This window comes from Argiope bruennichi, chromosome 4 (assembly GCF_947563725.1).
Source record: "Argiope bruennichi chromosome 4, qqArgBrue1.1, whole genome shotgun sequence".
NCBI classification, from domain to species: Eukaryota; Metazoa; Arthropoda; class Arachnida; order Araneae; family Araneidae; genus Argiope; species Argiope bruennichi.
Genome location: NC_079154.1, coordinates 102420567 through 102436002, shown reverse-complemented (window position 1 = coordinate 102436002; position 15436 = coordinate 102420567). Strand labels below are relative to the sequence as shown.

General features: G+C 31.8%; 1 protein-coding gene across 1 annotated transcript; it reads right to left on the bottom strand.

The window, feature by feature from the left end:
* Positions 1-547: 547 nt before the first annotated feature.
* On the bottom strand, positions 548-14745 carry LOC129966393 (uncharacterized). The gene is made up of 9 exons (XM_056080816.1): positions 14691-14745; positions 13139-13294; positions 10714-10882; positions 8842-9024; positions 6577-6818; positions 4531-4727; positions 4237-4246; positions 3651-3843; positions 548-707 (listed from the first exon to the last, which is right to left on the bottom strand). Exons 1-9 carry the CDS (start codon positions 14743-14745, stop codon positions 548-550), a joined length of 1365 nt encoding a protein of 454 aa, XP_055936791.1.
* Positions 14746-15436: the final 691 nt, after the last annotated feature.

Below are 15436 nucleotides of genomic sequence, written 5' to 3'. Positions count from 1 at the left end.
CCTTACCAGCAGCGCATTCGCTTACATTTGTCAATTCAATATGTGTAAAAAAAAAAAAAAATCCATCACGCATATGTCGAGAGTGCTGTATGTCGTTTAATTTCCAACATTAATTTTTTTACTGTCTTCGTATATAAGTTAACAATTCTGTTGCGAATGCTGTTAATAATTCTGCTTAATTATGCAGTTATTACATATTTTAACCAGCGGGAGCACCACTTTAAAATTTAATTAAGTATCTTTAATTTTTTTGCATTTTTTTTCTCATTTTAATAAATTTGTAAGTGTATTTTTTCAAAATCCATATGTATCTATCTATTTACAAATAAAATGTAATAAGAATGAGCCATGGAAAAATAATCAACATTTATTTTCCTATTTAAAATAAATTTTGCTTTGATTTTTTTGTATACAAATGCAATAAATATAACATTTTTCAGAATTAATTCTTTATACTAAATACATTCTGAAAATATATAGGCACTTAAGTGATGACAAGGCATGTTCATTTATCAAAACAATACCTCATATGTAATGTACGTGCGTTTTAAGGAATACTTGCTGCTGTCAAATTAACATAACATGGCGGATTAAATGAGTGCGGTGCGACGATTTCGATGAATGCCGCGTAGGACGATATGCTTCCACCTACTATTCCACATACTATAATAACAATTAAATAAATTTTCTCGTGTAGTGGTATATACCTACAAATAGGAGAAAAAAAAATTAAAATATTTATTCATACTACTTGCCTTTGGCTACCAGCTAGTTGCTTATCATCCTAATTTAGTCAGAAGTTATGAAATCACAGTTACCTTTTATGTACACATTATATATATTACACGACAAATCAAATAATAAAATAGATATCGTATGTTTCAAATCATATACATAAAGAAAAAAATCTAATGCATGTAAGCTGTCAAATTTCAGGATCTTTTAAAAAAAGAACTTAAGTGTTTCACGAACTGCAAGCATTCTATAATTTATATCAATTATTTGTCATCTTTTTTCAAGTGATCAAGCTGGTCACCTGCTGTATTCATTTAGTTTGAAGTTATGTTCACAGACAAGTCATAAACTATAGGCATAGGTTTAAATAAATTAATATGCCTATATATAACAAAGTAGCGATAAATAATAAGCGATATAGTCTATATATAATATAATAGCGATTACGGATCTGTTTTTTTTCGTGTGACTATTTAAGCCAAATTTTGCGCAGCAGCTTCTGAGGGTAAAGACCTCTGAGCACCCGAGGGCAGAAGTCTGACTTCTAGCTCAAATGAACATAGCACACACACACTCGCTTGCACAACCCTTTTTTACAGGGGTGGGGGGGCTCATTCACGCACCTCACAGAAAGAACACATGGAAGAGAACAAACATACCCGAACCAGGACTCGAACCCTCAACGCCTAGAGATGGAGAAGACGCGCTACCCCTAGACCAGGTCGTCGGCTACAGATCTGGTGAAGGTTAAATATATTTTTGTTCTAGATTAACTTTCTGTTTGACGTTGTTTCTTTTACATCTTTTTTTTTTTTTTTTTTTCATTTGACTGAATAGAAATTTCGGTGAAAAGAGAAAAACACACTCTTCTAAACATTTCTCTTCTAAACACTCTCTTCTAAACATTTATAATAATATTTTGCAACTCATTTAATGAACTAAGCGAAACATGCAATTTAATGCAGCTGTAAAAATATTCAATAAAGCAGTTGGAAACGTTCGTGCAGCTGCTTGTTACATTTGAATGTTACAATTCGGCAATTAGTAATAAGAATGATTTCTGCGTCATGGATATTAGTGTTTTATATGCATTGGTTACATTTCTTTTAACCTTTTTTGCGCAATAATTATGGAAAAATTAGCGTAATCGTCAATGTCAGCTGTTTCTCAGTATTAATCTACCTGAAACAAAAATTAATTTCTTTTTTTGGGGGGGGGAGGTAATTAATTGTGTTACCAGAGTTGCAAATCTGTGTTAAATTCTGGAATGAATCCCTTAACAAATTGATTGTCTGTCGATCTTTTTAACTATGCTAATAGTAACAATTTGTTTATCTAGGTTATAAATAATTATTGCTGATAATAAGAACAATAAATGTATCTTTATGAGAATGAATTGTGAAAATAGAAATATGAGCCAATTTTTGTTCTTTCATGTCAAATATATGTGTGAAATTTTTCTTAAACGAATTGTACGTTTGCAGCACTTTTAGGTTTTATATACCAGAAAACCCTTTATTAAGAAATAAGAAATGCTGCAGAAGCAATTTCAAAAAAACATTTTAATTTTTAAACTCATTTAACCGTAATGTAGTAATAATCATATAGGTTCAATAGATTTAAATTTTTTTCAGTTATAAATGCTTTTTTCGTACATTTATTCGTATCGAGAAAAGGGGAGAGGATCAAATCTATTTATGTGCGACATATTGCAAATAAAATTAAATTTCTAGAAGCAAACAAAACTTATATAACAGTTTCGCTTCAAAATAACGAGTATTCTACATTAAAAAAAATAAAGATTCTTTCATCTTTGTTTGAAAGATTTGGGGCAGATTCAGGATTTCCAAAAGTATTTCTCTGCTCTCTGTATTTTAACACGAATACCAGAATTTCTTGCAACATTGGATTTAAGTTCCGCTTTGAATCTATACTATAATTACTCTAAAGTCAACTTCGTTATTTTGAACCATAATTAGATGAAGAAAAGGACATCTGAAACAACAACCTGTTCCTACGCTTAATGAATAATAATAATAATAAAAAACACTATTTAAGTTCTAAAAATTATTATTTTTTTTTTTTGCAATTTATAATTATTATAGAATTGGAGTTTTTTATAAAGAAAACTGTAGGAGTTATCGGTAGCATCGGATTAGTCAAATGATCAGTCATATTAGGATTTTTACAAATTTCTATATTATTTACTATATTATTTATGAATTTCCAAATTTTTTCGGCGATTTATATGATAAGAAGACTAATGTTTAAGAGTTTTCTAAAATTGCTTGGGTCATTGGTGGATTTATGCATTTTAGAACTCAGATAGTGCGCATTAAGAAATGTCTTTTAATAATGAATCAATTTAGGTTCTCATTTTAAAAATGTTTTTAATTGAATCAACATGTCAATGATTGATTTTAGTTCAACGTTTCATTAATTATTTTTTATTTTAGTCGCAATGATGAAAATGTATATATTAAAAAAAGTATTTTTCATTTGCTTATTATGGAAAAATGACTAATATAATCAAATTTTTAAAAGTAAACTATAATTATTAATAATGATTTCTTTATTTACAAATAAAGGCATTTAGTTATTATGATAAATTATAACTAAATTAGAAGCCTCAATCATATATAATATAAGCAATTACGATTTTACAGGATTTGTCAAGCGGAATTTAAAATACCAGTTAAATGAATAACTAATTAATATTCCGATATAATATAAAAAATTATCAGTTATACAATTTAATAATGATTACAAAATTTGTATTTTCCCGTATTTATTTATTTGGCAATTCGGCTAATAATATTTCTTTTCAAATCGACCTGCATGCAGTTGTCTCAGCCTAACGACTTAAGCAGCTGTTTAATCGGAAATTCATATAAAAACGGATTTGAAAAACAAACCTTTCAGGCCAGTTAGGGTCCTTTTGGGAACAGAGTCGGTAGTAAAAGATGCAAGGGAAAACCGAAGCGGTTAGAGTGATTGCAGAACCTCCAACGAAATTCAGAACTTTACCGAACTTCGGTACAGACAGCGCCACAAATAGGATGAAAAGCATCATGGTCGAACGTATAGCGACTCTCTTCCACCCAAAATCTAAAATGAAAACAGATGACAACAACAAAAAAATGCAGTCTGCTTCATATAATTCGGATTAAAGCCATCTTGTGAATATTCTTTTTAATTAGCTAAAATTAATTACATTTCCGTTAACAAAATCCCAATTGTAGCCATTCCGAAAGGTTGGCGTTACTCGGTTTTGGAGACAACATTTATCGCCAATGTCACTATATTATGGCACTTATCGCAAAATTTTGCAGACTTAAGATATCAATGTTGGCTCTAAAACAGAATAACGCTACCATGTCAGATTGGCGACAATGGAAGTTCTTTTAATGTTATATTATTTTCACCAAATCTGAGGGTTTATATTAATAAAATTTTTTGGTTTCCCAGGTTTTGTCTGAAGTTCGGTTCACTAAAAAGTACCCAGAAGTTGCTGGAATTTACTCAGAAATATTGTTCATATTTTTGATAAAATGATCAGAAATATTGTTCATATCTTTTTCATTAAAAAGTGATAAAGTAAAAGATTGGTAGAACTTAAAACTAAATAAAACTGCTGATACTGTCATTTGAACTACATTAGATTTTTTGTATAATTCCCGATTTTAGATGATTATCTGCTCAGGGCAGATATATTGTTTTTAATACCGTGCACATTTTAAAACAAATGGTAAAAAGACTCAAGTAGTATCAAAGATAAAATTTACCTTTCGAAACTTTAAAAAATTCTTCGAATTCTTGGGAAGCAGGGTTGATGACAAGAAGAAAAGCGAAAATCATGTGAAGAGCCAACAGCATCTGTATGATATTCTTGATGACTGAAGGAGAAATGGACTGCAGGACATCCGGCATCAGCTTGTCGCCATAAACGACATATCCCAGAATGGCAACTGGCAAATACAACAGCAAAATAACTGAAAAGAATTCAGAATTTAAACATTACAATAATGATCATTTCATGCTTACAAAGAACAGGATGCTAAATATCTGTTTATTTAGGATTTTATAGTATTTGAATATAATCAATTAATTTGACGTCATTTTGTCGCTTGACAAAAGTGAATATAACGTTTAACAACATGTCGCCTTATATCTTTCCGGCTGCTAACTGCGCAGACAGCATATAAAAATTAGAATGTTTCGTCTTATTTAATGAATATTCGACAGCAAGAGAACCAGTGGAAGTGAGCACACGAAAATTTTCTCACATACTCTCTAATAAACATGTCACCTCAGTGGAAGCCTTGCACGGTATTGGCATACAATAGTTGCGAAATATTAAAGTTTGGAGTGAAATTAACATTTTTATTGAATCTATCACTTCAACCATGGCGAATTTTTGTTTGGCAATTAATCCCTGGCATGCCGTTAATAGTATCTGAAAATCTAATTTGTGTTTTAGACACGTTTCCCCAGATCCGATTGAAACAAAAAATTGGCATAAAACTATAATAGTAGTTGCCAAATCCTATACCAATTTTGATATATTTAAGCCCTTGTATTTTTGAGTTAACATGTTTCTGAAAGTACAGACCGATAGACAGTCAACCCCTTGTTGGATTTCGCTCAAAATTTGGTACGCATTTATATTAAAGTTGTTAAAACTGTGTAATGAATTTCATTTATTTAACTCGCTTCGCTTTGTAGTTATCATGTTAACATATATTCGAACAGCCGGACAGACAGACTTTTCTGAACGGATTTTACTCAAAATTTGATATATATCTTCAAATTTGGTGTAAAGACTTTATACCAAATTTCATCCGTCTAGCTCAATGTGTATTTGATTTATCTTTGTCACTGACAGACAAACGGAAATTTTCTAAAAATGTGTTTTTCAAACTCAGAGAGGGCTAATGCGTGGAGATTCTTCAAAATCACTAATTTGAATTTTTTGAAGAATTTTATATTTTCTAAATACTACTGATACGAAAAAGTTAAAAACAAAATACTCAATAAAATTGTTTTGACATTACTTTGCGCTTTTGCGCATGCACCAGGATGTATTTATTTGGTCAAAATAAGGGTAAGAGGAAAGATGAAAGGAGATGTTTATACTTAACAACAAGGTGAAGAATTATATTTGGACTTAGCAGGCATAAAAATTGCAAGTAACTCGTAACACTGTCGGGAAAAGATAGTTAAATATATAAAATATTTCATTTAATATAAAATATTTATAAAGCTATAAAATATTTCATTTAAATTTTTTTATATCAGGAAAAGCACATGGAAATTATTTTTCTGTCGCATTTGTTCACGATAAAAACAAAGCGTGTATTTATTAAATCATCCTTTAAAATGTTCATGGTTTTATGCTAAGTATGTTTTTTTTTTAAATTTATGTAATAGAAATATGGACATTTCTAAATGGAAAATTTTAATAATATTATTGTCGTGCCAGGTACCTCATTTCCCGCCATTGAGCAGTGCCTCTGGTGGAGGAAACGGGAAATTGCTACCAGTTGACGCCAGGACGTAGCGAGGTGAAGACGAACTATTATTACGTGTTGTTTATAAGACGAACTTTTATATTAGCTCTGCACCTGATTATCGTAGTCTCATTCTTTAAATTTGTCATCTTCAATTTGTTCATTATAATTTGTGCATCATCATTAACGTAACTATATAGTTACTCGTTAAATTCTTAAATATCAACTAACTCGAACTTGTTATTACTTGGCCATCACTCCCGCATTATGAAGAATTGTGAAATCAACCTGAGCTTAAAGTCTACCAATAACATAATGAGGATTTTCTTACCAACGAATCCTATGGTAGCTGCTTTTGAGAACTCATCTCGGTTTTTCATATCATTCTGGAACGTCGGGAAGGATGCTGCTCCCCCAAAAGAGAAATAGATTGTTCCAAAGGCAAGAAAGTAGTTTGGGACGCTAGTCGGAGGATAGACTGCAGGTCTCGCTTCTGATAAATCCCTTATAATCAATGCAATCAGCATAATGCAAGCAACAAAAGTGGTAGCCAAAGCAAGAACTGCAGCAGGCCTAAGAAAATATAGACTCATTCATAACAGACTCACTCATATAAAAATAGATATTCAGGAAATAAAATTATTTATTTTTTATATGCTGAGACTTCAATAATTAAAATTGTTGATTCATGCAGTTAAAAAATATTTATGTTGAAAAATCAGATGACATTTCCCTCAAAATCGAAGAAATGCGACAAATTTATCACAGAAATTTTTTTCCTTTTAACTACTGAATTATTTCTTGATTTTCATAAACTCAGAAATGATTATATTTAGCTTTATAACGTACACTTAACGGCCATTTGATTATGCCCACTGAGAGTTTCAATTAATTGCATTGTGTCGCTTGCGAAGATATGGCTAAAAAAAGTGATTTAACTGAGTTTGAAAGCGGCATGATTGCAGCAACTATTAGCAAAAACCAGCGGAACCATTAACAACAAAACGGCTATTCTTGTGAACTGTTCCAAAGCAGCAATTTGGTTATCAAGAGTTAACAACCAAGCAGAAAGCCGGGCCTCAAAATCAGACGTGTTCTCATCCTTGGCTACTGAATGATAGAGCTGAAAAAAGAATTGCCAGAGTTGTACAGTCCGATAGAAGAATAACAATACGTTAAATACCATGGAATCTTATTCAAAGAACAACGGCGAACTTCTTTGAACAAACCATTCGTCACACATTACTATGAAACATTACATTACACATATTGCATTAGCTATACCTTTTCGAAACCCTCTACGGACTGCCTTGAACAAGAGAAGACGTCTCCAGTTTGCAAAAGAGCACAAGGATTGGGCAGTAAATAACTGAAAAAGGGTCATGTGGTCCGATGACTCGTGTTTTCAATTACACCAAACAGATAGAAGGGTGCGAATTTGGAGTAAACAGCACGAAGGCATGGACTTCAACTGCATAGCCACAACACTTCAAACTTGTGGAAACAATATTAAGATTTGGGGATTGTTTTCTTTGCATTGTAAGGGTCCATTGATTCCTGTGAAACAATGTCAGAATGCCCAAGGGTATTTAAGTCTTATCGTAGATCAAGTACATCCTCTTATGTTAATAGTGTAGTCTTGTGGGTATGGATACTTTCATACAAGACAATGGTCTTTGCCATAAAGCTGGTATTATCGTTAGATGAGTCGAAGAGCATGAAGGGGCCTTTATCTTGTTTCGTTGGTCCGCACAGTTACCAGATCTCAATCCATTTTAGAATTTGTGACGCGAAGTCGAAAGGGACATCAGGCAGTTGGATCCAGTACCTATCAAATCTCACAGAATTGTCAAGTGCAATTCTTCGGATATGGTCTCAGATTCCTTTTACCACCTACCAATATCTCATAGAATCCATGCAAATAAGAATTCATGCAGTATTAAGGGTAATTAGTATCCAGCATTGTATTGAGGGGGTGGTCTCAATGATGTGGCGGCTCAGTATATCTTTCAAATTGAATGAATTGATTTTACCCGAATGATGAAATGAAGGTTAACTTACATTTTTTAACAGTTGTAGCAATATTTATAGAATTGCAGAATTTGTAGAATTTTTTTAACGCTATTAAGACCTTTAAACGCTAAGTTAGATATTAACGATCTGAATTTTAATCATATCTTAAAGTTTATCTTTGCTCAAATTCTACTAGCAGACTTTATATACAACTTTGGAATTTGTCGTCTTTAGTCTGTGGTGAATAGCTTATAAGCCAATTAACAACTACGCTGCACGAGCAATTGCTTTTGTATCCTGGTCATGTTACTGGACTGCAAAACAGATGGTCCCAGGTTCTATCCTCACTCGTACCAAACCACCACATTTGGTGACCCGGACGTGATTTATCTAAAGGCAAGATGAATGTATAAAATGAAAACATAAGATAAATATTTCGAAGTTTCGATTGATGGATTTAAATTCGCTTTGAATATCTGCAAGTTTTTTCTTTAAAGATCGACACCTGATATCAATGTTTTATCATTTGGAATATCAATGTTATGAAACAGACTATTCAGCAAGACAATAAAATTTACTTCACCAAAAATCGTCTGGTGTTCCCAACCACATCAGAGGACAGATAAGGGCAGACAGGATGAGGATCCAGTAGCAGAACGAAATTCCCAACTCCTCCGCGACAGATGAAATCAACTGGGATGAGAGAAGTAGGAAGACGATGACCACACCAAACAGATTGACGTGGATACAGAATGAAACAAAGTACCTAAGAAACAGGTCAATTTTCTTAATAATAGAAATAATTGCACAAGATATCTTAATATGGATTATAAAAAATATTAGGCTTGGAAAATATATTTAAATATGGTTTATTCGTTATTATGATTAATGTGAAACCTGCAGAATAAATTGCATTATTTTTTATATATTTTTCTTGCATGTATTTTTAGAAAAACACAGAGTGAAATTAAATAGCACATATCTAATGAAATTAGATTCTGCATATTCTATTTACTGCTGCCATATTCAATTATGCATTATTTAAATGTAACCACGCTTCTGTAATCAATATAAATACTATTCGTCTTTTTGTAAATCTATGTATAATAAAATAGGATTCGAACTACCACATGGCCTTCTACTTGCTTGTCTGTTTGTGATTGAGTTTTTAGTCAATTAATGGATAAAGTATATTTTTAAGTTTTAAATATGTTCTTTTTTTCATTAAATGACTTAAAAATTCATAAAGGTATTAATTAAAAATTTATTAAATCTTTAATATAAGTTGATTAGAAATGAACCATCAATTTTGAAGGAGTTTTGAAAGCTTTGAGAAAGCTTTTCCACAAATTTTAGTCACACGGACATAAATTACACTGAGACTTAATAAATTGATTACAAGCATGGTAATTTCTATAAGTACACATATTGCAAATGCTGCAAGTTGTACTATTTAAAAACACAGAAAATTACTGTATATAGTCACAACATCGAGATCGAGTAACAACTGCCGACCTACTCTTTGGCATGCCAAAATTTTAACAAAGCATCACACATTTATTCTTAAATTTTCGTTTGGTTTCTGCATGCTTTTATTTTACTTTTATAAACATATCATTGACAAATTTGAAGTATTAAAAAGTGAAAAAGAAGCTCAAGTTTTTTTCAATATAATTTTACTTAAAAATTACACACAAAAGTATCTGAAGTTGATAGTGATAGACCAAAAAGAAAAGAAAATTAAATGTTCAGAATGAATTCTACAAATCTAGAAGAGAAAAAGAAAAGTGTGTGATATTATTTGTTGCTGTGCCATCATCACAATGCCTTATCATTATCCAAACCTATAGATAGAACTTTCCAAAAGATTTACAATTGGTCAATAACAGTATATTGTCACGTAGATATTTTAGTTTGGAACGCAATGACACACACAAGAAGTAGAGCTAAACCAATTTATTAACTCAACTCAGAACACAGTGACTGCCAAATCTTCTGCTTTTATACTAGCAGGGAAATTTCCGGAATACTTTTCTGGAGAAAGTAAGAAAAGTCCAGAACACTTGTCTGGTAAACTAAAGAAATGTCCATAATCTTTTGGAACATGAAATAAAGGGAAGCATAAAATCAATGAATTAGATATTTACACAACCTGCGAATCATATTGCGTCTAGCGAGATTCGAACTTTCAATCGCTTGATTATGAGATCAGTGCTATGACCATTCGGCCATTGAGAGTCGACTGCCTCTTTTCAATGCGGCAATATGAACAGAAGAAAAATCTTTTTCAGAAATTAGTGGTCTAATATAAATGGATTTAACTGAATAAAATAAAGTGAAACGGTATGCATAAGCCACATCCTTTTATTATTTTGCAACACATGTTGAGTATTTCATCAATTGGATAGAGTAAAGTCCTTTCAAAAGTTAAAAAATAATATATTTTAAAATTTACTTTGTTTTTCTTCCATACGCTCTGTAAGCAATAGCTGGATATGGATACCGAAATTTAGTTCTGTATTCTTCATATCTCTCTTCTAAGATTGACCAGCAGCGTCCGAGGCATATCCCAGCATACAGTGCATTTAAGCACAAAAATATTAGAAGAGGAATTCCACCCCATCCTACAAAGTGATGGAAAGTTTTGATTAAATATGCACATAGCAATATTGATGTTATACAAAAATTTCAGGGGATTTAAAATATCAAAGTTCAAAACTATTAGGGGATATTATGAATTCAAAGATAACGAAGTTTCAGAAAATATTTTAGGTTGATGTATGAGATGCTGAAAATTATGATAATAGAAAATTAAACACTGAACTTCAAATTATTAAATTTGTTTAACTTTTTCAATTGGATAAAAGTTCTTTTTTGTACTTGAAATAAAAATATGATTTCTTCAGATAAAATCAAGTATAACCAAAATTTTTCCTTTACACAAATTTGAGAGATGGAGGTAACAATATAGACAAGAATAGTCTAAGGTATTATATCTCTTTACAAGAGGAATCTTTTACTATTGAGTATTTTCTGGATTTGATAAAAGATCCGAAACCTTTCGTCTTAGAATGTTCGAAGCAAGTTCAATTGGATTCATGTTTGAAGAAAACTCTGACAAATTAAAGCACTAAAATGTTGAGAAGAAAATTTTGTATGATATTGCCTTGATGTGACTGGATGCTAACGTTATGATTTTGAAATTATCAAGTGCAAAGTTGAAAGAACTCACAAAAATATTTATTCCGTTTTATAACTTGTTCAGAACCTGACCGATAGATTTATAAAGGATCTCATCTTCACATTTATGAATTGTTTTTAATTTAGGGATGAAATCTACTTTAATGATTTAAAAGGTGCTATTTTCATTAAAATAAATACAAATTATAACCTTCAATGGAATTGTCTAAAAAATGAAACAATGCTTCTCTAATTTCTCCTGTCATATTTTGTGGGCCCTATTCCAGCTACTGGCAATGAGATTGGTTCCAAATGCTAAGTTATTCCCACTGGAGGTCACCTCAAAAATGCGGATTAGATGCTTATGATATGGTGATTGGTTCTCGCCACCCTGGTGAGTACAGAAAAAGGTGTGAGTTGGCTATCTACCATCGATGACGGGACGTACCTTGGGAAGGGTTGCATCATGGCCGGTGGTGAATATTAGGACTCAACCACAGTTCCCGCCAGTGTTGCTGTCTTGGTGACCCGGTCATTCAGTTTTTCCGTGTGGCTACAGGTGGATCAAAGTAGTCAAGTTGTGAAATGCCGCGTTAAAAACTTGGTAGCTATAGCTCTTAAAAAAGAGCTGTTGCAGAAGATAGAGATCATATCAATGTTTCATTTGGTTATTAATTTTTCATATCGATTTGCTTACAGCATTATCATAAATTTGTGCTACTATTTACAACATCAAAAACCGATTTTACAATTAGGTATTGACATTTATAATCTTCAAAAATCCTAAAAATGTTCAATTAATCAATTAACCCGACAACAACACAAATATAGAGCTAGATAGATAAAATTTGGTACACTGATTTAACATCTATGATGCAGACTTCTTTAGTTTAGTTGAGTTGAGTTATATTAACGTTCCGTTTTAAAGCAGCACTTGAGCTATTTTGGGACGGACCCCGTAATTTTGAACCGTGGTCAGATGACGAGGACGACACCTGAGCTGGCACAACCCTCTCCACACCACACCACACCAATGGGAGGATGTTTGGCCCTTACGGATTTATCATGCAACAGACCCCCTTACACAGCGGTTCTTCGGTGGAATAGGGTCACGAACCTGAAACCCTATGGCTCACAAGCCGAGGCCAACACGGTCCGATGCAGAATTCTGTCACATTTTGAGAAAAAAAAACTAGCAACGGTTGACCGTTTTACGATCTGTACTTTCACAAACATGTAAAAACGACGATTTAAAAATGTATTAACTTAAATATATTAAATTTGATATGTGATTTTACGTTTACAAGTATAGTTTTGTGTCAAATTTTTATATCAAGAAGAACACGTCTGAAACCCAAATTCGATTTTTGGTACTATTAACTGCATGACAGGTATTAATCGCCAAATAATTCGCCAAAGATGAGACTATAGATTCAATAAAAATGCTAAGTTCACCGCAAATGTTCATATTCCATAACTATTGTACGCCAATGCTACGCAAGGCGTTCTCTGCGATAATGCCTTGAGTATTCGCTAAAATTTTAGGGGGACCACTTCCGCTGGTTTGTATTTATAATTTTTTGCTTGTCATTAAGATGATATGTTCTCCTTATATTGGTTTAAAATATCAAAATTCAGTTTGGGCAGTTAATATTATTGTTGATGTTTAATGAGGAGATCCTTCATAAAAGTTGACTTACCAGCAGCGAGCAAAGAAGCAGGCAATGCGAGAACCCCACTTCCGGCCATCTGACCAGCAATGAAGATGGATGCAATCCAAACAGAAATTCCCTTTTTTTCTTCGATGTCATTAGTTTTGGATGACTCATCAATTTCTTTTTTATCATATTCCTGAACTTCAATGATAACAATTAATAAGACATTTTTAACAGTACAACAGAAATAAGTCCTTTTGTATTAACCGCATTTCAGAATTAATCGCCAAAGGTCGTTCAACTATCATGGCAAAGATTGCCAAATCGCAGCTCTATTAATCATACATGTTTGTTTGTTTATGGTATGTATTTTAATATTCAAGCACTCAATTAAAAATTATATATGTGTAAGTAATAAAATTTTGTGAAATATGTGACTATATGAACTTATTTAGATTTTAAATACTAAACATTTATTTCCATACTATTTTTATATATTCCTTATATATATAATGTCTTTAATCAAATGTTAATGTCTTATTATCATTTCTATAAGAAAAAGAATTTCTTTATTATCTTGATATTTTTTTAAATTCTTTCTTTGCAAAATAAACAGTTATGCACTATTTTAAAATTTCGGTACTCTTCCGTTAGCCGAGCGCAAATGTCGCCAATTGTGAACCAAACGCGAATTTGGCGTAAGAAATTTGGCGGAATTCTACATTATTTGGAGATTTTTCGCTTATCTTAACAATTTTAAAGAATATTTTTTTTCAGAATTTTTTTTTTTTTGCTGCGCTGGTCTGTTGTGTAAAGAGCAAAATTTAGAGCACACAATGCCTATCGGCATCTGAAGAAGGCACCGGGCAGAATTTTTTAACTTCAAAAAAACATCCAAACGGCAGGAGTGGGAACCTAGTAGCTTCGCTAGCACATTGAATATAAGGACTGTGTGGATAACAGGAACAGTAGATACAAACAAACATACTTTCCTAACTTCATCAACTTTATATATATATATGTAATGATATTTTAAACTTTAATTTCAACTTAATTAATTTCCAAGATTTTATCTTAATTTAGCCCATAGTAACTTCATTCTGAAATATTCTCTTATTTCGTGATCCAATTCCACTTTGTCTACTTAATTAATTCAAGAGAAGCTTTATAAAATTGCTGAATCGGCTAAAAGCCAACACTTTCACACGCTCGGCGTGAAGGGGTAAAAAAATGTCCAGTAAGCACATTCTTTCTTCTTTCTCTTCCCTATGTTTCCCTTACATGTGATTGACATGTGTCAGAAATCCCTATCAGAATTTTATTAATATATTAGCACTATGAAGAAATATTTTCCCTATCAAAATCTAAGGTTATATAAGGCGAGGGATAATTTATTTCGTCCTTTTTTTCCCCCACTTAGGCTTTTGTACTGCGCTGTGGTGGACGTCTTGTCCGCGTCTCTGCTTGTAAATAATTATGCTTCCCCGATGGATATTAAAAAGAATTTAAAAATTTAAAAAGTCTCTTCAATGTCTTCAAACTGCATCCTGCTTCACATAAAATAATGTTTACAAATATGTATATATATTCCACTCACCCTTCATCAATTCTGCAGATTCAAAATACTTAATGCTATCCCATTCACCAGACATCCATTCTTGCACAACTGCCGATACAACAAATTATCAAGAGAACCAACCGTTAGAGCACCAAAAGAATTACGAGAACTTCGAAGAATTCCATTGCATTTAAACAAAGAAGGCAAACGATTTCGTAAAGTAAGAATTCAGACGATTTTTTAAAGCGCATTCTGACAATTTAAAATTGCAAAAGAATACATATTTTCTGTTCGAATTCACATTATAAATAAAATTGCAGTGCCTTATTAGTTGTAAAAAAATCTTTTAATTATAATACAGAACAAAATTAAAATCTTTAATCGAAATTTTTTTTTTTATTATTTTTAATTTAACATTTTTTATAAAATAGTTGTAGTTTATGTAAAACTCAAACATTAAAAAGTAGTAAACAAAACAGCATTAGGGTTGCTATATTGGCGACAAACTCTAGGGAGAACACTAATCTTCGCTTTAATGAAAAATATTCTAGCCAAACCTATCGAAATTCAATAAACTAATATAATTAGAAATTTAAGAAAAAGATTAAAACATTTGGCGACTTATCATCTTAAAAAGTTATAATTTGGTACCATTAATCGCCATGCTTCCGATTTACAGTATGATCTAAATACGAAATACGGTATACGATTTCCAATTTTTCTATTTCAATAATAACCCGGTATATAATATAAAATCTGATCATTAAATTTTATGATACCAAAAA